Consider the following 24,220-nt stretch of genomic DNA (forward strand, 5'->3'; position numbering starts at 1 on the left):
AAACGGCCCACACAGGTGCCTGCTTCTGAGTGCTGTCGTCAGTGTTAGCTGCTGCACCCAAATGGGACATCTGAACCAAAACACAACTGCTCCCCTTTCCTCAGATCTCCCTGCTGTTCAATCCCACCCAGGCAGCAACAAATGCACCCTATGCGTGTGAGTACGCGCATGTGTCCTACCCACAAGTAAACAGAGACCTGACACATTCCTTGTGCTGTCAGCGCTAACCCTACTTTCTCTGTAGCATTCATCCACCTGTTGTCAGACCATAACACACACACAAGACAAACCATCACATGCCCACAATCAGCTCCTCATTTCTCAAATCACCATCAGCATTTGTTCAGGGAAACCTATTACAGAGGACAGTGAATCCATTAGTTTGTTTAACACAGACCATAGCTCAAGATATAGGCTTACTGCATGAGTGGCTCTCTTTTTGTCTGCCTGTCTGTCCAACCTGTGAATCTGGTGCACCAAGGTTCCGCTCTTCATAACATAAAATTAAAGAGGCCTTGAAGAGGGGTGGCTGTGTTGATGTGAGTTGTGGACGGCATTTACAAACTTGTGTTTAACTCTAATACATGTGTGCTCTTTTTCTGATCCTCTCCTCTTTCCTTGAATTAACTTCCACAAGTAAAGCTCTCCTTAACACAAGATTTTTACAACATCTTTTTTAGGATTTCATTCTGTGGTTTAAAGTGGACTGCACTCAGTTGAAGGACTATGTCCCTTATTGCCACACACACAACTAAGTTAGGCTACATTTGTGTCTGAATGTAATGACAGTTGTGGGGTAAGATGTCAGATAAATTACCAATAAAGCTGTTCTCATTCACACACATTTTAAGTTTAATTTAACAGCTAACCATATCATATATTGTGACTGAAAATAAGCCCATTAAGACATTTCCAGACTTTGGCTTTCCTCCAACAAATATACAGATTTTTATAGGCTCAGTGTCATCAGACAATTTCACCTTTCATGTATCTGTGCTGAAAATTCAGCCTCACTTGAATGAACGGAGAAAGTAGGGACAGAATGTCTTTTACGCTTTCTCACACCGTCCACAGCATCGCCATATCGGACCAGTGCTTTAGTCAATTAATTGAAGTTTGACTACAAACTGTAGCCTGACAAATACACAGTGAATTTCCCCTCACTCTTTATCAAAATTAGGCAAGTAGTTTGAAAATTTGGTTAATATTCCATTTGTTGCTGATAGTCAGATTAGGAGTCAAATCTGTTCAGGTAAAAGTTAAAGCCAGCAGTTAGCTAGCTTTGCTTAGCAATAAGACTGGGGGCTTGGTGAAGCAGCAAACAGAGCTCAGCAATCCATGTTTGTTGTTCAAAATGTCTGACTGTTGCTTTCAATGATAAATCAAGCTAAATGTTGCATGTGTGACTTCAATTAATAACATCAGCACAAGTTTATAGTATTCTTTAAGCACATCTGTTGTGGGCTCATTTATATTGTGTCTGATTTTACCAACCTTGTTGTTTAACAAAGAAGTTTTTGGTTTCCCTCGTGAATCTATCAATATTTACTTTGCATTGATTCATTTTGTGGCACAGGATTGTACGTTCATTTTATATATCTCCTCATCACCAATGTGGATGATTGTTTCCTTGAACTAATCCAGAAGATGCTCTGGATGAATCGATAGAGATTAGATATGAGGAACTTTGTTTAGTATTGTTTAGATACAGCTTTGGGATGTATGAGCAGAGGATTAAGACTTGTACTGTACCGTTAATAACGTAAAGCGTCTGAGTCTGAGAATGAGACCAGGACTAGTCTAGACAGAAGAGCATCTGATCCACCAAAACAAGTCAGTCCACCCTGACACAGAAACCTGGAAAGTAGCAGTTTACTTTTGACAAAGCTGTCCTCCCTCCCTCCCCCATCCCCTCCCACCAATACCATGTTTCAATACTTGCTTACAGCCCACATACCTTTGTCTCTATCTTTTCTGTCCCACTTATATAACACATCCATCTGCTCCCAAAGTTTAAGATCCTTTCAAAGATAAACCCATCTCCGATAATAGCATGTTACAAACGGAACAGTCAAGAAAAGGTAACAATGATTATTTGTCCCAGCTTTATTACAAATATGACATTAAGTAGTGGTATGAAAACAAGAAACAGTATGGACATGTTTGACAGAGTTTGTCGAAAGACCTTCATGAAGTCTGGGTTTCTTGTGCTAAGAAATACAAAGCCATAGCTCCAATTTTCTCACCTGTTTCCCTCAGTATGAATGTGTGCCGGCAATAAAGCCTGATATAACATAGACCTTGGAAAAAGAGTCAAATTATCACAAATCTTATCAATAGTCACTTAAAAATAGTACAATAGAACAGGTTTAATCATGCCTCACACAAGAAGTTTGGAGAGCTGCAATACACACCAATAAACTCTGCAGTCTCCCTCCTCGGTCTTTTCCTCGTACGATGACTGTAAATTACTACCATGTTGAGGATCACCATTGAAATCAGCTTGTCTCAGTAATCTGTCTTGTTTAGCCTGGAAGTGGCCCCTTGCTGTAATTGTTTGGAACTTCAGAACAACGGCTTAGAATAATACCGCATTTACATGAGGTCAGTGTTTTCCTGCCAGTCCTGTTATCTTTTGGCACATTTCGAGAGGTGATTAGGAAATCAGGCTTTTCATATGGATCTCCTCCAACACCGCCTCCCTGTTATTGTAGCTTATTGTTGGTTAGGGCCATGTTCACTCCACCCATTACTGTACTTACTAACTGAATTGTATTATCTGTTGATGAATATTCGGAGGAAAGACCAGGGTGCTTCTGCGCAGCGCATACTAATAAGGCCTGCTGCTGCTAGATATCGTTAGGCAAGAGATGCCGCTTCCGTGGACGGCTTGGCTTGGCCAGACCTGAATGTGCAGCTCGGACCCTCACCCCCTCCGGATATGGTTGCTCACGGCTCATCGTGCCTAGGACACAAAGATCCTCTTCACATCCTTCTCTATCCCGTCCATTGTGAGAGGCCTGCTTTAAGGCACATGGCTCCTGTGCCTGCTTCGGGGCTAAATACATCTCCTGTCACTGGCTGGTCCCAGTGCCAGTTCAGCTGTTGGAAGAACTCAGGTGTTCAGGCTCAGTGCAAAAGAAGTTATACCTATACCAAAAAGAGCACAACCTCTCACAAAGGTTGCAAAAGCAATATGTCGAAAGTACATTTTTAATTATATATCTGAATGAAAGAAGTTGACTGACACTAAATATTTAGTTTCTGTTTAATAGTACATGAGACAAACTTTGTGCTTGTCAGGGAATTAATTAGAAAACACTTATGTAATATCGGTTACTTTCAAGACCAGTTCCTTTCATCAATTTGTTATTTCAGTTAATACAGCCGCACTCCTCTCCTGATAGATATTCTGGACGCTATCGTTCTCTGCTGTTTGGCCACTGGGGAGCAGCAACACACTGTTGATTCGAAGACGGCTCTCCCCTCACTTTCCAATATTAAACTAATGGGCCAGGTACTCTGCACTGTCCCATTACTAATATCATGCAGGTTTGTCAGTGACAGGAGCATTCTCTAACCACTCTTAAGGGTTAGATTAGCAACATATGAACAAATAACAAAACAAAATGCAGTAAATGTGAACGTGTACTTGAATCAACACGTTTGGTCATATTTGACATTGCTCTAATGCAGCTAAAACAGTGCGGCAGACATAAAACTGCTTCATCAGTGACAAAGAGCGACCGAAGCGATCCCATCTGGATGGGAATCTCCTGAGTCCACATTAATGAACTCCTGCCATCTGTTGGTCAAGTTGTACAATTACCAAAACATATCTTTCTCAAAGGTCAATAAAGTTACACACTGTGCAAAGCAATTTGAAGATAATTATAGGATAGGTTCACTTTATTCTAAAACCCTTTCTTTGTTATTTGTCATTGTGATTGTTCCAAAAAAAACTTACATTGAAACTGATTTAACAAGGCCCCTTCAGACAGGAGGAACAAATACAGTTAACAAAGATGTTTTTTTGTTTCTTTATATTGGTATCATTTTCTGAAAATGTTACTATGCCTGCCATTTAATCAAATTTGCATCCGATATAATCATTTAACATGATAAACATGAGCCAGTAATGCAAACTCAGCTACGTCACGAACTGTTTTAATTGATATCGTACGAGTCCACTCATCATGTTACACCTTATAACATGTAGCATAGTCTCAATAATGTGGTAAGATGTATTATCAGCACAAAAGCTGACCATCTCTTAGAACATTTTAACACAATAGTTTCACAATTTATCATATTTTGGTGTCTCTTTACATTTAAATCAAGGTAAGCGGAAGTTTTGTTGCATTTTAAGGATCTTAAGAAATGACTGAGTTCAAACCTTTCTCAGTGTTTTGAGTAATTGACACTGAGTGATTTGTCACACTTAAATATTAAAATGTGAACTCTCAGAGAGAAGCTGCAAAACGTTTTGTTGTCAGTGGATGCGGACAAGATGTTCACATTATCTGATACCATGGTGTGAAAACGCTGTTTCACAAGTAATAGGTCTACATTGACAATGTTACATACAAAAAAAGATGTATTATTATCAAAATGTGCTTGAAAATACATAAAGAAAAAATAGCTAAACGTTCTCATCACAAAAGTCTCTATATTTCAATCTAGGGTATGTGGGACAAAACCTTAATCTGTATTGGATTTTATGTCACTTTTAACTAAAGCCGTTCTATAAATTTGGAGAAAGTAGCATGAAAAGATTCTTGGAAAGTTCAAGTTTCTCAGATTTGTACTTGAGTAAAAGTACTGTATAACATTCCACTTCATCCTGCAAAGTCTGACACACAGAAACAGACACGAAAAAAAGGGCTGTATGGAACAAAGTGCATCAGGTCACACAGGACGAATCCACATCCAGTGAAATATGGGGTTTCAGAAAGGAAAACATTCAGTGTAAATGTCATTTTTTGTTAAACATTTTTATGAGTTTATTGTAGAAAACCTGGATTCTGCATCAAGCTAATGATATATGGTTTTCCCAAGTTTCAATAGAGCTAAATAATGAATCACACTGGCTGTACTGAAATAAATTAGAAAACTCCCTTCAAGTTGTCACTAAATGAGACGCAACAGGTCAAATTAAACTAGCAATGACAGAAGTTGTCTCGAGATTTGGTCACTTGCAAAAATGTCTCTCAAATGAGGTCATTTTCCTGTTTTAGTTTTGGCTTGAATGGGCTTTTTGCGCTGCCGCAGTGGAGGGCGAGCTGGGGGGAGAGGATTGCGGCTCTGGCAAGGCTTCGTGTCTGGTAAGGAGAGCACTTGATCTCCCAGCAGGAATCGAGAGCTTTGACCCTTTGAGGCGCTCAGTATTTCTGATTTGGCGCGTCGGCCAGTGATGACAGGAGCAGGGGTCTTGGGAATGATGGTAGTCATGGTCCGAGTCAGGAGCTTTCTTCTTCTGGGCACCAGAGAAGGAACTGCTGAAGGTTTCTGTATTTTGTCCACAGCAACGCCCTCTTGTTGCTCTTTTGAACATGTCTGCTGGTCTCTGGGGGATTGGCAGCTTTGCATTTTACACATCAAGTCTTTCAGGGCTCGGTCTGTGTAGACCTTCAATTCTTCACGTAACAGAGAAACTTGAACTTCAAACTCATCCTTCAAGGCTTTTTTACTAGCCTCAAGCTTTTCCTCAAAAATAGCACATAAGCCCTCCAAGGTCAGATCCACCTCATCTTTGCATTCATCTGCCAGCACCTGTATTTTCTTTTCCTCCTCTGCATTGACATATTTGCCCTGATCTTCACTGTCCAGCTCTGCATCTCTGTCTTTGACTTTTTGCAGAAGCTCCAGAATGCCGCTCTTTGGGGCTTTCACACCACCTTGTGATCTGATTTGGTTACGTACCTGTTGGAAAAGAGACTGCATCTTCAGTTGTGCCTCCTTTTCTGTTGTGCTGCTGTCCTCCGACCTTTCATCATGCAGACTGACAGAGGAGATTTGCTCTTCAGCCTCGGCGATTTTGTCCTGTCGTTCACCGGTCACCAGTATTTCTGGAACTCTTTCTGAGGATTCTTGGCTCATTTTTAGTTTTTCGTCTTGACACCTGTTTGGCTCTCTTGAAATGGGCTACTACAATTACATGAGGAGGGCTGGCATGGGTATGACCTAAGTAACTGACTAGGGCATTTGTCCTTAGAGAGGTTAAATACCTGGGGATTTAGATCTACAGTCTGCTGCAAGATAAAATTCAAAAACATTGTGGCAAAAAAACAATGCAAAGTAAAACAGTAAAAGAATCGAATATACTAACTTGCAGGGATATTAAAAAAATACAATTCTCATAAGAATATGCATTACCCCCTGTTCTTAGAGATCAGCACAAGTTCAATTCAATTCAATTAATTTTTATTTATATAGCGCCAAATACAACAAATGTCATCTCAAGGCACTTAGATAGTAAGTCCAATTCAAGCCAATTGGAATTCAATTAATTAATAATAATCATAATTCATAAAATAATCCAATTCGTTCATATAGAGCCAATTCAAAAACAATTTCCTAGCTAAGAAAACCAACAGATTGCACTGAAAACTTTTTGTTTTTCGGTCCAATCTCCCGGCCTGAGCGTGCCTGAGGCGACTGTGGAGAGAAACGACTCCCTTTTAACAGGAAGAAACCTCTGGCAGAACCAGACTCAGGAAGGGTGGCCATCCGCCTCGACCAGCTGGGGTTTGAGAAGACAGAAAGGGGGGGGGGGCAGCAGCGGCGGCGGCACTGTAACACCATTCAAAGGATATCTGTTGGAACAGGGAAACACGAGTTAATGACCACAATAATATCACATATACATAAAGAGAGTAAAGTGAGGAAAGGTGTGTCAGATGAGGCCCCCCAGCAGTCCAGGCCTATAGCAGCTTAACTATGGGATGTTTCAGGATTACCTGAGCCATCCCTATTCAAGGTAAACACAAGAAACTTGTGCTAACTAAAAAATAAATAATAAAATAAAGGACCAGACTCAGTGAGTAATTCCCTATACTCCCTATATAGATCTGCTCCTCACACCACAACAACCATCTTTTTACAGCCACAAGCTACCTCAGCCTCTCACCAACTGCACACCAGTCACAGCGGGGTTGGGATGCAAACCCTGGTTCGGGTAGGGGGAGAAATAAAAGAGGTAAGATAAGCGGGAATGGGATTCAAACCCTGGTTCGGGTAGGGGGTGTCTGTGCAACGCTACTGAATGGCACTTTAACTACACCCCCCATATCTCAATAAAGGATTATCTCATAGGTGTGTAGGAAGCCGGAGTAATAATTCAGTGCAGCATATCGCGTTTCTCTGTGTGCATGTGTGTTGGTGCATCCAATGACAACAGCGAGCCCCCTGGTAACAGCATGAAAAACAAAGCTCTTCTGGGACAGTCGCAGTGGGAGCACAGAGGGGAGGGCTTCTACATGTAGTTTTCACTAGTAATTAATGGCCAGTTACTGGAATAAAGAGCTCTAACACAACAAACAAACCTGCTTTTTTATGGAGAATATTTATCAAGAATAGTTTTCATAAAGTTAGTCATATATCAGGGACTAAAAGCTGATGACGTCTACTTTCAGACTGCTGCCTGGGACATTAAGAAAATAGCAAATCTCAAATAGCCAATCAAATAAGATTTAAAGGGAAAACTTCGCTCAATTTTCACGATTTATTTATTACTAAGTCAGAAGTGCTGATCACATACAGTTGGAGCAGTGGAATCACACTGATTTTTGGTTATGACGTGCATCTTGGTATTTTTCTACTATAGACAGCAGTTTTTTTCTTAACATTGTCAACTTTCCTTGAATGATTTTTAAACTGAATTTAGATTAAGACATATTTATCTTGAATCTTTGCTCTAAAAAGGAACATTTCTCATGACTTAGGTTATTCGAGGTTATCAAAAAATCTAGAGAAGTAAAAGAGTTCAGTGGGGTAGAGTTTATGCAAAACTTGTCAACTGTACATAGAATTTAGCTGTGTCACTGTCACGCCATGGGACTCATGTCTTAAGTTTTATGTTTTAGGTTACGTTTTGCTTTTCAGTCTTGTCATTGTTTTTCCCCCTCACTCAGGTCATTAGTTTCATTCACGTCACCTGCACTCATTTTCATCAGCTGCACTCATCAGTTCCCCACAGTACTTAGGTTCCCTGTTTGCTTTCAGTCATCGTGAGATCCTTGCACCATGCGAATGCACCTTCATGCCACGTCTTGTCTTTCTGAAGTTAAGTATTTATCCATGCCATGCTAAGTTGTTTGTTTGCTCCTTGTCTTGTTAATGTTTTTTGAGTCCACAGTTTAGGTTTCTTTGTTTTCCGGCTCAGCCGCGCCTTTTGTTTGTACTTTGTTTTTTTTCTGTGAATAAATTCCAGTTTGCTTTTCATCCTCAAAGTCTGCATCCGTGTCCGCCCCTTACTGACAGTCACATGTTGGCCAATGACTGTTAAATGTCACGTTTTTACCTTTTAATAAATTCATCAATTGTTAATTTCTCTCCTTTTGGAGATCAGTTATCTTCTTCTACTGACAAAAATAATAATGATGATAATAAACGGGAGTGCCCAAACCTTTCCTTTCTTCTTATTTTTTTTTTCTTTGTCTTGCTTATTCATTAATTTAGTATAATTTTGATCAATAAAACATTTTTGCATGAGATTCTGGAGGGAAAGTTTCAGATTTATTCATTTGTCAGTAAATCCTCTTCTCACCAAAAAACATACAGCTGAAATTCTGAATGAGGAAACTTACATACCACTGCAAACAAACCTGAAGCTCAAACCAGATCGTTGTGCAACAAGAACAAAACACAGCACGTGATCCAACAAACTGCTCTTTGACAGCAAAGTATATAATCTGTAATATACTAACATGAATGGGGATAATTAGAAGTGTATTGATAAAAGGATAAAGGAATATTTGCTTTACTTAAGATACAATAGCTCATAAGATAGTTATTTTCTTTATCAATGTAATATTCTTCTGTGATGCTTAACCAAATCCTATAAATGCTGCACAGTGATTTGAGATGGAAAATATATAATGTTTTTGCCCTGAATTCTATGTGTCAGCATTTTGTTGCAGCAAAACCTGTCTAATAATCTTGTATTATGTTTTTCATCTATGCATATACAGTATTTAGCTTTATCTCAAACAGGTCTTTGCAGAGGTAACTGGCGAATGGTCTATCCCTGTAGAAACCGCAGTGTAACTGGTTTGCCTGGTGCTTTGGGGTCACATACTGGACAGTTTTACTTGCATGCATTATACCATCGAGTGGTTATAAGCAGCTTCTGTCATACTTGTGTTGTGATTCTTCTCAGTAGCAAAGACACATTCTCGAATAATGTTCTTTAAATCATCTTTTTGGGAGAATTTTGGTGTTTAACAGTTGAAACTTAAAAATACAAATCTGCATGGAATGAGCCACAGTGGCGATCTGAGACTTACTCCAATAAATATTCTAAGACATATGGTAAAAACTAATATTCAGCATCCAGTTGTGGTTTTAAAATTAGAAGTAATTACAGCAGAAAAAGGCACAGATGTTCTGCATTTATATATAATATCTATAGCATAATACACTGGTATGGTCAAATTCAGTACAGTCTAATACAGACACAGCACTTTATTTCTAAGACCACTTGACCACTTTTATTAAATAAATACTTAAACTGCTGATAAATGAAAGTCAGTTCGATTTCTTTTCTTTTTTTTTTCATCACAGGACTGTTTTCCAGTCACTGGAATTCCATACTTGAAGGGGGATTGACGAGATGGGGGTATTTCAAAGCATGTGAAGGTTTTCTCAGCCTAGCGCAAGTGAACCAATGAGAGTCCAGCATGAGTGAGCCTCCTCTTGCCACTAAACACTAACATATGGGCCTCGTTTTTTCTAGAAAAAGCAAGCTGTAACTCAAAAGTTGTACATACAAGTTGTTGTTTTTTTTGTATCTTTCAAAGGATAGATTTAGGATTTAAAATTATATATAATATTATAATCATATCATAAATTTAATGAAAATCACAGTTCTTAAAATTTATTTCTGAGAAAGTTCAAACTCTCCAGGCAGATATAATTTGTGATAAACATCAACTATAATCATCATAGTATATAGTAACACACTGACAGTCGAGTAAAGAGATGATGCAGTTTGATTAAACCTGTGATGGGCTGACATGTTTTCCATGGATTACTTTCATAACAGAAAACGTGCCCTGAGCATCAGTGTTTTCTCCCCCACCAATACCAGCTCCTCATTGGTGGGAGTGGATTCAAAATCTTCCTGCCCAGCTTTTATATTCAGGCGTTCACGGTGTGCTTCATTTGACAGTCAGGTCAGGTGACTCGGAGCAAGATGGTGAGTTATAATTCATTCATCTATTTTTTGGATATAATCATGTACTGTGATCTTCCACACACAGTCTTTGGAGATTATTGTCAATATATAGCTGCTCTTTTTTTTGTCATGTCTCATGTGTGTGTGTGCGTGTGTGTGTGTGTGTGTGTGTGTGTGTGTGTGTGTGTGTCTGTTTTTTTTCATTGTAGACCACATACACAGACAAAGGCGAAAAGGTAAATAACTGAGTATTGCAAGGACTTTGGCAACATTGAAAATGTGTGTTTTTTGACTTGCAAAGAATTCATCCATCAGTGATCCACTTTGTTATTTCTTACTGTCTTTAGCACGAGCAGGGCAGGTTCCTCTGCTTTGATCATCTAACTTTCTGGGTTGGAAATGCAAAGCAGGTAACTTTAACTATGACTGCTGGCTGTTCATGTTCTGGGCTCATACTTCTCATATTTGGGGATGCTTTTTACTGAGGAATGCTGTTGGTTGTCTAAAGGGGGGGAGGGGGACATAGCATTTATAACACCAGACCACCACATAGTAATTTCTCTCCTCCAGAAGCTACAGCCCAAAGTGCATCAGAATAAGTCGCCAGGAGATGGCGCTAGCACACAGAGAAAACCCTGCTTGTTAAAAAAACAAACCAAATTTCAGCTGATTGTAAAATGTAATTCCCCAACAGGCGGTATCATATTACTGTAACAAGCTTGGCTTTGAGCCACTGGCGTACCGAGGTTTGGAGACGGGCAGCCGAGATGTGGTGTCCCATGCAGTCAAACAAGGAAAGGTAAAGAGCCGGCTGGGCCCGGGACCCAGAGGAACAGCACAACTCATGTGAGACAACACCAGTGATGGAAAATAATGTCAACAATAATGTCTCATTCTTTCAATGAAACAGTACACACACCACAGACATTATTTGTGAAGGTCTAACTGGGGTTTTGGGTAGTATACCTCACTAATAAATAGTTCAATCTAGTTACACAACTTTCTCACATTAAATAGATTATTTTTGTTATGTTGAAGCAATTATTAAGCACCTATATCAGACTTAGTTGATTGCTCTGCACAGAGGAGGTTAGGTGTTGGTTTATGACACAGATAGAAGTTGTTTTCATCATGTTTCTCCTGTTTTAACTGTATTCCACAGATCATTTATGTGTTCTCATCTGCCCTCAATCCTGGAAACAAAGGTACAGCGCTGACAGAAGCTTCAGTCTTAACCTGATAACAGCTGAAGGAGTCACTGTCCTTCTCCGACATTTTACAACATATTTGGCATTCAGAAGGAAAATCATTTTCAGAGATGTCACAGTTCCTCAGAATTAATCACACTTGTGCAAAGCCAGGTTACTCCGCAATGCAAATTGCTGTTCATCTGGAACTTATTTTTTCTGCTCATATTTTGGGAATCCATCCTTTTGATTCACCTTATTTTGAGAAAATACCAAGTACCGGTATGTTGTTCAAGTGAGCACATGATGTCCAGAGTATGCCACAGAGATATTAGATACAAGTGTTTCGAGTTAAGAGAATTTAAATCTCACTGTGTGTGGCTAAAGAAAGTGTCTTTTTTCCAGAGATGGGAGATCACTTGGTGAAGCATGGGGATGGAGTGAAAGATATTGCATTTACAGTGGAGGACTGTGACCTCCTGGTTCAGGTAATGCAACCGGTTTTAATCTGCAGATGCATTGTCACATTCGTTTTAACACACAGCTAAAGTTTTGGGGTTTGAATTGAATTGCTCACAATGAATTTGGACACATAAAATGCTGTTGCTTTCATAATGGATTAATGTGTCCACTCTCAGAAAGCCCGTGAGCGAGGGGCAGTTATCATAAAGGAACCCCACACTCTGGAGGACAAGTATGGTAAAGTCAGGCTGGCTGTGCTTCAGACGGTATGACACATCCTGTGAATTTATACTAAACAAATCTTATTGCTTGTCCAATATAACAAAATTGTGGAATGTCTTTTGTGTGCTGCAGTACGGTGACACCACGCACACATTAGTGGAGAGGACAGGATACAGCGGGTTATTTCTGCCTGGTTTCCATCCCCCTCTTTTCAAGGACCCTTTCTTAGCCAAACTGTGAGTAAGCATGTTATTTTGAACATTAAATGAGGGCAAGCATGTCTCTGAATAACTGCTGAATTTATCTTTTATGGGTTTGCACCCATTCTTACATGCAGGTCAAGTGGAAAACTGGACTTCATTGATCACGTTGTAGGAAACCAACCAGATGATGAGATGGTTCCAGTGGTGGAATGGTAATGAACTAGTTCTTGTATAAACTCTGATAACAACGCTGCAGTTAAAGCCATTGTGTTGGGATGTGGTCTGCAGAAGTCCATGTCAGGGGGTGGATGAGAGGAGGAGTTAACAGACAGGGTGTGTGATTCTTACACAACTTTTTTTGGCAAAAGTCAGGAATCAGCATGACTTTGCAGTTTTAAGAGGGGCACCAGAGGTTCTCCGCATCTGGAACTTATTTTCACTGCAATATACTGAATAAGGCATGAAAAGGTGAAAAAGGGCAGTTCTCTAAAAGAGCAAGCTTATTGGTTAATCTGTGAAAGAGGGCTGCGACAAGGGCTGGAGGTTTTTAGATGTGAAAAAAGGGGACATGCTCAGTTATTCATGTTCTACGGGCCATAATGTTTTCCAGACATCAGTGAAAAACAAAGTCCACGCATTTGAAACTTCAGAAGTGCTTCTTTCTCTATGTAAAGACCCTTGGGATGTTTTCGAGTGGCAGTGTATATAAAAGTTGTGGTTTAAATTCAGACTGCTGTCGTTCTTAATCTCTGGCTGGTTCATGGTTTATCAGGTATCAGAGGAACCTTCTGTTTCACCGCTTCTGGTCAGTGGATGACAAGCAGCTTCAGACAGAATTCAGCGCCTTGCGCTCCATCGTGGTGGCAAACTACGAGGAGACTGTGAAGATGCCTATCAACGAGCCCGCCATGGGAAAGAGGAAGTCTCAGATCCAGGCACGGATTAAAAATCTGATCAGATCAAATTAGAGCAGAGGCATGTCATAAAAAGTACACAAACAAAATCCTAAAACTTTTTTTAAATGACAGGAATATGTGGAGTACTACGGAGGTCCAGGCGTGCAGCACATTGCCATGAATACGTCAGACATCATCACTGCAGTAAGACCACAAAACACTGTTTTTAGCTTTTTAGGAGAACATATTGTAAAGGTAACTTTTAAAAAAAAAACTTCTGATGATTCCCTTGTTTGCAGATTCGTAACTTAAAGGAGCGTGGGATGGAGTTTATGTCCATCCCTGACACCTACTATGACCAGCTGAGGGAGAACTTAAAAAAATCCAAGGTCAAAATCTCAGAGGACCTGGATGTGCTGCAGGTTAGAACTATGTTCACATTCAAACAAAGCTGGAGGTCTCATGCCTTATTATCCCCGTTTTAGACAGCAATACTATTTTCCATTCCTAACTGTTAAACATGTAACCTTGCACATATCCAGGAACTACAGATCTTGGTGGATTATGATGACCATGGCTACTTACTTCAGATCTTCACTAAGCCAGTCCAGGATCGTCCCACTGTGTTCTTGGAAGTCATTCAGAGACACAACCACCAGGTGAGGGCGGCAGCGGATAAACAATCACAACAAACAACAGACAAAGTACTCTAGAATTGAGTTTGCTGCATGTTTAGTAACTTAGTTTCACATTTTATTTGCAGGGCTTTGGTGCCGGAAACTTCAAGTCTCTTTTTGAAGCTATTGAAGCAGACCAGCATGCTAGAGGAAATCTGACTGTCCTGACACCAAATGGAATTTCAAAGAACATATGAACCCATTCACATTTTCACTTTGGAGCTCTGGAATCTTTCAACAATGACTCACAATGAAATCTACATCACCTGCTCAGGGTCTCATATTGATGTCAACGTGATGTACACATAAGAATATACACATTGTGCATAATGATCTTTATTTTTTGTTCCAATTAATCATTTCCTTTATTTTACCTTATTATCTCCACTAGTGTTAACCACAATGTGTTTGTATCAGTTATCAAGACAACATCCAAAAACGTCATAACAAATTTTCTTCTTATAAAACCCGAACAAGAAAAACATATTTACAAGCTTGACTCAAGCAAAATACAATTGAAGCTCTCGTGAATGAAAACACTTAACTATCGTATGGACATTTTACTGTGATGAGATTTTTAAGGCTAAATCTTGAATGCCTTTCCCTCCCCCTTGAAATAAATACTCTGAATGTGCCAACTGGTTATTGTTCATTCATTCAAAATGTTGTTTTGTGAGGTTTTACCAGATTTTACAGGTGGGATATCATCATTATCTGTAGACAAACTTTAGGTCCATGCTCGGCCCCATGCATGACTCGGGTGCAGTTCATCATGACTTTATCATGTCATGGTTCACTCAGCAGCGCTGCTTTCATGAGGTTCTGTAAGGCCTCCAGACAGATACTGACTGTACAGTTTTCAACAGACGCAAAGAATGTTTGCATTGAACAGCTGCACAGTACCTCAGGCCACTTTGGACTACTGATAGAATCAGGCCCCTTCGTTAGACATCAGTTCAAGGACCCTCGGCAACTATCTGCCCCACACAAACAAGGAATCTTTATTTCCTCAATGGGGAACTTGTAGTCATATGTAATCTCTTCATTGACACCTATCGGCTGCCGGGAGTATATCACTATCTTCTTCTGAGACTCCACAGTGATGATCTTTGCATAGCAGTTAGGCTGTAAGACAAAAAACCACCAATGCAAACCATTTCTTCAAGAATGCATAGCTCTTTAGCATTTATTGATAGTTTTCAGAATCACAGTTTGTACTCACATTGCAGCTGTGGTTGATAAACCTGGCTAGGTTCCCACATTTAGTGGCGTCAATGATGGTGTCCTGATCAATGCGAAACAAGTAACTACTGCCAATGCCCTCCTCTTCATATCTCTGCTCCCTCATGTCAGCAATAACCTGAGAGAAACGAAACCAAAATGCCAATTCACGAGTGTTGTTTATCATCAATACTGCATGGAAACTACCTGGAAGAAGCAGACAGTCCCAGAGGAACTACTCAGAGGAACAGTCAGGGGAAAAGTGGTTTGTTTGAAAGCACAGCTTGGATTATGAATTTATCTCTGAATCATTTCTTTTGGCCTGTTTGTGTTAGCTTTACCTGTCTGATGATTTGGCCCACATACTCAATCACCATTTCATCTGCTGCTATAGGTTCCATGGCAAACAGACCCCACTCATGGATGTGACTGTGGCTGAAACGAATCCTCTTCTTTCGGAACTAAGATGAGGAAATACGAAACGATTCAAGTCTCAATAATGTAAACAAAATTAATACCTAAAGCTTAAACAAGTTGGATTTAAGTGTCTTCTTTTTTTATTTATCACTCGCTTACCTTCAGGTGATTAAACTTGACCAGGTCACTATCACAGCTGAATGAGGACAGCAGGCGGCGCTGTTCAGACCTAAAGTCAGATCCGGCTCGCTGTGAGGAGGATTGCTGGGATGGGATGCACATTCCCTGCTAAAAAAAAAAGTGTAGACTCTAAATAAAATAAACTGAACGCTGACTTCATCACATTTTCTGCTCTTCTCATCAATACCTGAGCACTTGTCGATGGCGGATCGTCAGGAGGCTTTGTGTTGTTGAGGTATTTCCTTTTATCTTTCCTGCTGATTTTGTAGAAGCCTTCACTGCGAGCAGAGCCGGTCCTGTGGATTGGCTGCCAGGACTTGGGTTCTTCACTCCTCCCTGTCGGTACTTTAGTCAGTGAGCAGCAGTTAAAGAAGTGAAAAGCAGAACGTGATGCGCAGAGCCGGTAATCGATCACGCGGTTGTCAACCTAACTTAATTACTTACGTGTACCTATTTCATTTAACAGCAAACACCTCCACTACAGTTCCAGACATAGCATCATAACAACATTTACGCACTTGGATGGAATTAATCTCAGTAATGTTTGCATGACACAGGAATGTAGATTTAGAGAATGACATTACGCATTCCAAGTTGACTAAATCCCAGAAAGTAAACTGACTTTGGCTGAAATGAATTTTAACACGAATCCTTGCTAAAAAGGATATGAGGGTGAGGTATCCAGAGGGTGTCACTGAGCCACCCAACGCCATTATCCTGCTCTTGCAGCCTTTCATAAGTACACTGCAGAAGCCTGGCATCTTCTTCATCCAGGCCCTCCCTCCAAATGCTATGAAGGATCCTTTTCTCCTCACGGAGTAAACGCCACCTGTCGGGACGTCTGTTAGAGGAGAGGGAACGGCTGCTTCTCTTGAGTGATCTGCGCCAGTGACGGGCTCTCCTTCTCCGCTTCAGCCTCCTCCACAGTTTTTTCCTCAATAAAAATGTCTCCTCATTCAAAAGGCCAGGCATATTCTCAAGTCCCTGCAATGGCCTCATTCTCACACTGGCACTGATGGAGACAATATCCTCAACAGCAGTGTCAGATGAAGAGTCAGAGAGGCTACATGGAGAGGAGACTGTGATGGGAGAACCGCTGTGAAAAACATTATTTAACAGAGGAGGTGAAGTGGTCATCGCTTGTGTTTTTCTCTTGTGGATTATATCTCTTCGGGGTAAGATAATGTCTCTTCCAGGAGTCTTTGGGGGTGTGATATATGGATTGCTTGACAGTGGTAGAACATGTGCTGGGCTGCTGAGAAGTGGACACACTGTGCTACAGTCTGCTGTTGTAGTCTCTCTGCCAGGTGTTGGTGGAGCTCTCCCAGAGTTGTAATGTGTCCGCACACTCATTTCCTCCTTACCGGGAGTTTTAGGCATCTCCTCATAAAACGGGAATGAGGCAGGCAGGATATCGGAAGGAGCTTGAAGAAGCTCACTGCTTGTTGGATAGAGGGAGAAGACTTCACTGGCTTTATCTGAGTCTGCACGTACCAGTTTAGCTATTATCCCGTTGCCTGGTGTTGGAGGACGCTCCACCTCCTCCACAGCAGGAGAGGTTGGTTTGCTCTTTATAAGAATATCAGGGTCACTGTCCACCAAGCACCCAGTGGGAGTGAGAGGCCTCACATGGGTTATGTTCCCCAGAGACTCCCGTGCCCATTCAGGGCTCCCCATCTCAATATCAAGGCTTGGCTCTATAGTGGTACAGATTAAGAAGAACTTGTTAAAACAAAAAAGATTTAAATATTTATCTATAAAGCCCTTTGAAATACCAACAAGAGTAAACTCTAGTAACATGCATTCAATTTACATCAAAGAATACGTGTAGGTGTTGTAGGCTCTGAAGGAAGCTTCTCGAAAACAAAAACAATCTTTTACTGTCGAATGAAACAACACAGCACGGCCCTGCCGGCACAAACTAATCCAATATATTGGTATAAAACACTCTGAACAAATTACCTAAAAGTCCTATAAGTGAAGTGGGCTGTAGGTCCTGGGTTTCTACGGGTTGGGGCTCCACCACAGCATCCAAGTCATAGGTGTCTTGTTGACAGGATCCTTGATTCTTCTCTATTTGATCCATACGACACATATCTAACCAGTCTTGCAGGTCTAAATCCAGATGTGCACCAGGGGTCAGAGGAGCTGAGGGGGTTGGAGGAGACTCCAATTCCACTGAGTCTTCATCTGACGATATTACAATACACTCTTCACTCCTGTTATCCCCATCCTCGTCCTCCATGTCTTCATCTCCAGCACTAAGGTCAGAGAAGTCCTCAAAGCTCTCGGAGGAGAACGAATCAGAGGAGTCCAAGTCTGACAAGTATTCACTTTCCACCGAGGAGCTGCTTTCTGAATTAATCTCTGTAATGAGAAAAAAAACAAAAGGATGCTTTCGGAAGTACGTAATTATTTAATAATGTTCACCATTATAATCATATAACATTTAACTTTAACATACCACTATCAAAGCACTGCTCTCCATCAGAGGTTTGTGGGATGACAGTATCTTCATCCTCCGATTTTTCCTGTGCCGACATATCTTCGTCACTTTGTTGATTAACTTCATCACCATCATTGTCTCTGCCAGACTAATTAGATCAACATTGATGCTATTCAGTCTCAGAAAATGAAAATTCAGCCAAAAGAGCATTTTATCATAATTACACTTTTTTTGGTAATTACCAGAATTTGAGGATCATCAACAACTGGAACAACATACTCTGACATTAGATCATCATCTTTAAGAGTATTTTCATCTTTCTCTTCATCGTCATCATCACTTTCGAGCTCCAGTGGTCTTGTGTGCCTGCGTTTGGCTCTCTCAGATCTCACATCAACTCCCTGCTTCACCTCTGAAGCTACAAGGCAAAAAGAATGACATCGCTGTGCAAACTACAGTCTATGATGGACAGTCAATACATTATAGAAAAGATTTAATACATCAAAAGCACTGACCAGAACTTTCACAAGCAGAACTCAAATCGGACTCTATCTCTTCTGATCTTTTCCTTTTTACCTGAATAACAAATATTGCATTAAGTTAGGCGTGACTGAGCAGTGAAATGCTTGTGTGTCTCATTCAGGGAAATAACTTACCTTGAAGGAAGGCAGTGGAGGTTTTTTTCCTTGCCCATTAATGTGACTGAGGAAATTTGTGAGTTTGTTTCTCTCCCCCACACTTGGTGTTCCACTTTTCAAAGGAGACACTTGCACCTTGAATGAACACCAAATATCCATCAACTGGCAGCAAAATGGGATTTGCAATCATTCATTTCACCAATATGAGATGAAAACAAAGTGGAAACAACAAACCTTTGTTTTCTTCTCATGACAGTCCCACCAGTCCTCAAATGCCTTGAAAGCAACCCCTTCGATCATTCTACGGGTAATATCCTTCTTTACGATTGACTTCAGCTCATCCATGAGGACTTCTAAAACTTTTTCTGCTGTGATCTTATGGGGGTTCTCCTGTGCAGGAGGGTAAGCTGGTGGTGGCACAAAGCGGTTAAACATGGGGAATGGTGGAGCGGGCCAGGGAGGTCGAGGGAATGAAAATGCTGCACTCATATGCCTTGGAGGATTCCCCTTATCTAAAGGGGCTGCAGGTTGGTACATGTGCACAGGAGGTGGCACCATTAAAGGTGGAGGAGGCATCAGAAAAGTTGATGGGGGAAAAAAGGACGGAGGAGGTGGAATAGGGGGAGGGGGCATGGGGATACCCACAGGTGGTATCCATCCCGGAGGTGGGATTGGGATGGTGCCATTTGGTAGTCGAGGTGGGCCAGGTGGAACAGACGGAGGATAGGGGGGGATGGTGAAAGAGGTTACTCGAGGATTTGAGCATCCAACTGCGACTACAGGAGGCGCTGTGGGGGTAACATGGTGAATGGTGCTACTGAAAGAAAGCATGAATGGAGCTTTAGGAGTGTTTTCAGTTGGTATCAGAGCTCCAGGCTGCCTTTTCTTTGCCAGCTCCATATCTTCATTTGCGGCATGTTGCTCCTGAGTAAAAAAACATGAAACAAAAACATTCTTACATAGAAAATAAACGGGATAACAACTTTTATTGTCATAACCATGTATGGAAAAATAAAGGAAAAGTAGAGGAATTACCTGTGAGCATGATAACTGAGAGCTTTCTGTGCCTTGTTCATTGTTTACATGAATCCGCCTCTCACAATGTGTAAACTCAGATGGAGTGGGAGACTGCGAATTTGTTGTGAGAAACAAAATAGCTTGCTTAGTTTCATCCTCTTCATTTTCCATGTGCAACGCTGGACTGACATCCGCCACATCCTTGCTGGAGGGCTGGCGGCTGTTTTGGGTGCGAAAAGGAGAATCATCTGAGAAGTGGCTGTTAGGAGTGGAACAAGGCGAAGCTGGGCTATCCTGAGAGTGCGTGTCAGCCTCCAGAGTCCTTTCACCAAAGTAAGAGGGGTGAGTAATATGGCTGTTTATCAGCAAACGTTCAATGCGGGAGTCCAAACTCACTACTTCTGGCTGGGATTCACTGTGTGGAGAAGACGGTATAGTTTTCCGGTCAGCTGTGAAATCAATGCTCAGGATAGTGAAGGAGTTGCAATTCTGCGGTGAAGTCGCAGAAGTAGAGTTAACAACGTCTCTGGACTCCTGAAAGGGGGAGGCAAGGTTGCAATGAGGCTCTCTATTAGTAGAGGACTGTGCATTGTCGCTCCACGGTGAAAGCTGCTGGCTCTTAGTTGGTTTCTTTGTTGGGAAGGGGTGTGGAAGGTGTGGCCGACAATGCTTCAGAATGAAGTTAATATTTGAAACTTGGCTAGATCCCCTGTGATGCCTCTCAGGTTTACGACGACATAGCTCTTGTTGCAAAGGTTTGTGAACACTAAAGGTAGAAGGCTCCCCCTGGAGGACCGGAGTCGCCTGAAGACTGGAGTAGCAAGAGTCCTGGGAGAGAGGAGTTGCAGAGAAGCAGGGAGTGCGGGGGGTTCCCTGAGATTGAGGCGTAAGACCAAAGCTGCAAGGAGTATCCTGCCAAATACTGTAGTAGGCAGTGTCCTGAGAGAAAGGTGTGGCAATGCTGGCAGGGCTGGACACACTCCCCTGTCCCTGAGCTGCTGTGCTCACCTGTAAGAGACATAGAGTACAAACAACATGGAGGAAATTATTAACATCCATTTAGTAGCAAGTTTATGAATACAACTGATTCAAAGAATCATTAACATCTTTAACTGTTTACCTGCAAACTGTCAACTAAGCTTTGAAGAGCCTGCTCACTGCTTCCCACTGGTAATGTCCAGGGAGTATAAAGGCCACTAAAGAGAAGCTGAAGATATCGTGCCCGGTTTTCACCTGAGGGGTTGCATGTTAAGATCAAACAAAGAATTCAACAACATTAACATTTCTGCTTCAGTACATAAAAAAATCCTCCCTTTACCTTTTGGATCAACTTCCACATGAATGATATTTCCCATCACGGATGTCTGATGGAGGTGCTGCACCGCGTTCTTTGCCGCCCTCACCGTGTCAAAGACCACCTTTGCAATCCCCAAATGCTTCTTGTTCTTGGGACTGTAAAATATTTCCACTTCTTCAATGTCCCCATGTTTTTTGCACATATTAGTGAGGAATGTCTCTCTCACATTGTCGTTCAACCTGGAAAATGTCACTTCTTTGGGAGGAACGGGACCAACATACCATTCGTCAACCTGGAGGGACACGAGTAAACAAAATGTATTATTATTATTATTATTATTATTATTATTAATTTACATCTTGATTAAAAAAGATAAAACGTTTCTGATAACGATGATGACAATCACCTTAAATTTGGGAAGCAAGAGGTCAGTCTTGTTGTCCTTGCTCCACAGGCGGCAGATGCGGGGATCTCTGACTGTGTCCACGGGAAACAGTCCTAAGTCCTCCACCTGTTGAAGAAAACCCCTCTTTATAATGGGAAATATACTCTATGAGGTTGTTTAGCTTTATATTACAGCAGGAGCCCATGTTGTCTTAATCTATGAGACGCTGGTGATAATAATATAGAAAAAAATACTCACAGGTATGTTGAAAAATTGCCCATCAAAGCGACACACTTTGTACAACCCTTTTGTCAAAGCAGGGTCAATAATCAGCTTGCAACTTTTCCAGTGCTGAGGCGGAGTCTCTCTGTCTGTACTTTGTTTTTCGCTTTCCATTACATTCGTCAAAACCTGGAAACACAACAAAATACTGGCCATTTGTTGTGATTTTGCACCGCGCTACGTGTAGCTGTAAGCTAGCTGAAATAAGTCCTCCACAAGAGGTTAACACACCCCAACAGGTGATGGAGAGCATCACCTGTATCCTTATCTGAAAGATAACACGCAGCAAAATCAAACGTGCCCAAGTACTCTAAGTTCAGTCTCACCAAAAATATCTCATCTCACTTACCTGTATCGACGTTTTATCCTTTGAGGAGGCAACATTGTGGCAAAACTGTTTAATTTATTTTGGTGTTTTTACTGTTCGTCGCGCAGGTTAGATAATGGATCCTTCCGCCAGTAGGCAGAGACGGAACATACACTTTTCAACGATGCGGAAGAATACCAAAGCAGTGGTTGAAATGAGGGTTACCAGGTGACGGACAAGAAACTAGTTCGCACCTTCAGATTCTACATGCAAGAATCAATCAAATAATTGTTACAGTATTGACTTCTTAATTAGATGATGACTGAATTAAAAACCCACTCAGCCTTTATGTAATGCATTCAGTTATGTAATGATAAGGTTATAACTGTACATTGTAACAGATTGAATTTTAGTATTTATCTTTTATATTATACATGGTTCCTTACGAGTAGAAATGTTAAAACCTTGAAATATGAAGATATGATATGATTAGATATGATCAGTTTTTCACAATAGCTAACCCTATTTTCAAAGAGATTGGGCAGTTTTCTTTGACAAATTTAGGAAGTCATGGGGAAATCTCTGTGTGTAATGGCCAAGAATTGAAACTTCTGTTGGATGTGTGTTAGCTTTGAGGCCTCTAGTGACACTACATGAGAAAATGTCATGCCACCATAATCAGTCCAATTACATTGGCTGGAGATTACCTTGGGAGACCATTTTCACCCAGCACAGACTGATGGATCCAGAAACGTAACCTGAAACCGTTTTACATAAGGAATAAATCATATATAAACTCTGCAGAAACGCTGGAGAGTTCTTTGGGAAACACTTCACGATAGATGGACAAAGAGATAGTGGACATGTGTTCTGTTGAAGTCCACGCTTCAAGTTGAGTCCTCGCTTCAGTTTCTTTTGAGCAAAAAAACTAACACTTTGTTCAACATACCAAAGATGACAAAATAAAACCAATACAAATCCAGGTTGTTATAAGCATAAGGTGCAAAGCCAGCATTTTTGGTGGTATGGGGTTCGTAGTTTCCTATGTCATTGACGACTTGCATATCACAGATGGATATATTGTAATTTTGGAGAGACCTACTACCATCAAGGAAATGTCTCTACCTGAGAGGTAAGAGGTTATGTCAGCAGGACACTACCAGACCTCAGTCTGCACAACTCTCAACAGCTTGGCTTCAGTGGGTGTGCTTGACTGACCTGCCCACAGTCCTCGTCTGTCTCCTTTGAACATGCATGAAGCATCGTGAGGATGAGACGTGAAGCAAAACAGACTGGTTGGCAGCTGAAATCTTTTTTTTCAGCAATAAAAACTGCAACGACATGTGCCCTCAGCTCCAAAACATTTAAAAAGTGTAAGTAAATGGAAATCTGATGAAACTTGTTGAAAAACATGCCTCTGTCCAAACCCGGTGGAAGCAACACACTCGAAATATAGAAATATATTTGAATTTGTCCATTTTTTTTAAATACAGTGTTCACAGGTTGGTGAACATACTTAAAAAATAGTTTTTTTTAACTTGTTTCATTAAGGTTTAAAATAAAAATGAAAAAATTACAGACATGATTTTCATTGCCATCCATCCATCCATCCATCCATCCATCCATCCATTTTCTATACCCGCTGAATCCGTCGGTCAGGTCACGGGGGGGCCTATCCCAGCAGTCATCGGGCAAAAGGCGGGGTACACCCTGGACAGGCCGACAGTCCATCACAGGGTAACCAGGGACAAACGAGACACACACGCTCACACTCACTCCTTGGGACAATTTTTAGAGACACCAATTAACCTAACATGCATGTTTTTGGACAGTAGTAGGAAGCCGGAGTACCCGGAGAGAACCTAATTTTCATTGCATTCTTTTAAAAGTTTCCCACCATTTTTGGAAGTGGGAGTTGAATATGTGATGCAATCAAATCGCCCATAGAAGTTTGATATAGAAGGACAAGCTATTTGGTTGTGAGTTT

At 41.0% G+C, this 24,220-nt stretch overlaps 2 protein-coding genes across 2 annotated transcripts; one reads left to right on the forward strand and one right to left on the reverse strand.

Annotated features, from left to right (window-relative positions):
• Positions 1 to 10,376: 10,376 nt before the first annotated feature.
• On the forward strand, positions 10,377 to 14,673 carry LOC142382547 (4-hydroxyphenylpyruvate dioxygenase-like). Its single transcript, XM_075468550.1, has 14 exons — positions 10,377 to 10,417; positions 10,606 to 10,632; positions 10,744 to 10,806; positions 11,091 to 11,195; positions 11,559 to 11,601; positions 11,989 to 12,071; positions 12,222 to 12,311; positions 12,400 to 12,503; positions 12,605 to 12,682; positions 13,243 to 13,405; positions 13,499 to 13,570; positions 13,666 to 13,788; positions 13,909 to 14,025; positions 14,130 to 14,673. The coding sequence occupies exons 1-14, from the start codon at positions 10,415 to 10,417 to the stop codon at positions 14,238 to 14,240; spliced, it is 1,182 nt and encodes a 393-aa protein (XP_075324665.1). The 5' UTR covers positions 10,377 to 10,414; the 3' UTR covers positions 14,241 to 14,673.
• LOC142382546 (histone-lysine N-methyltransferase SETD1B-A-like) lies at positions 14,138 to 22,352 on the reverse strand. The gene is made up of 18 exons (XM_075468549.1): positions 22,276 to 22,352; positions 21,903 to 22,055; positions 21,666 to 21,770; positions 21,281 to 21,551; positions 21,083 to 21,195; positions 19,981 to 20,970; positions 19,180 to 19,869; positions 18,964 to 19,080; positions 18,823 to 18,883; positions 18,550 to 18,725; positions 18,326 to 18,455; positions 17,824 to 18,228; positions 16,530 to 17,558; positions 16,049 to 16,215; positions 15,841 to 15,969; positions 15,606 to 15,725; positions 15,266 to 15,403; positions 14,138 to 15,168 (listed from the first exon to the last, which is right to left on the reverse strand). The coding sequence occupies exons 2-18, from the start codon at positions 22,038 to 22,040 to the stop codon at positions 14,995 to 14,997; spliced, it is 4,953 nt and encodes a 1,650-aa protein (XP_075324664.1). The 5' UTR covers positions 22,041 to 22,055; positions 22,276 to 22,352; the 3' UTR covers positions 14,138 to 14,994.
• Between the last annotated feature and the right edge of the window lie 1,868 nt (positions 22,353 to 24,220).

The sequence above is a fragment of the Odontesthes bonariensis genome, chromosome 6 (assembly GCF_027942865.1).
Source record: "Odontesthes bonariensis isolate fOdoBon6 chromosome 6, fOdoBon6.hap1, whole genome shotgun sequence".
Lineage (NCBI taxonomy): Eukaryota > Metazoa > Chordata > Actinopteri > Atheriniformes > Atherinopsidae > Odontesthes > Odontesthes bonariensis.

What these genes read in the sequence shown, in the direction of transcription:
- LOC142382547 (XM_075468550.1), top strand. An exon ending in GGGTTGGAAATGCAAAGCAG is followed by an intron (nt 10,807 to 11,090) that starts GTAACTTTAACT and finishes ATTCCCCAACAG; the next exon opens with GCGGTATCATATTACTGTAA. An exon ending in GACCCTTTCTTAGCCAAACT is followed by an intron (nt 12,504 to 12,604) that starts GTGAGTAAGCAT and finishes TCTTACATGCAG; the next exon opens with GTCAAGTGGAAAACTGGACT.
- LOC142382546 (XM_075468549.1), bottom strand. Translation starts at nt 22,040, where the DNA reads ATGGAAAGCGAAAAACAAAGTACAGACAGAGAGACTCCGCCTCAGCAC. An exon ending in TGTGGAAGTTGATCCAAAAG is followed by an intron (nt 21,196 to 21,280) that starts GTAAAGGGAGGA and finishes GCAACCCCTCAG; the next exon opens with GTGAAAACCGGGCACGATAT. An exon ending in CGCCATCGACAAGTGCTCAG is followed by an intron (nt 15,970 to 16,048) that starts GTATTGATGAGA and finishes TTTTTTTTTTAG; the next exon opens with CAGGGAATGTGCATCCCATC.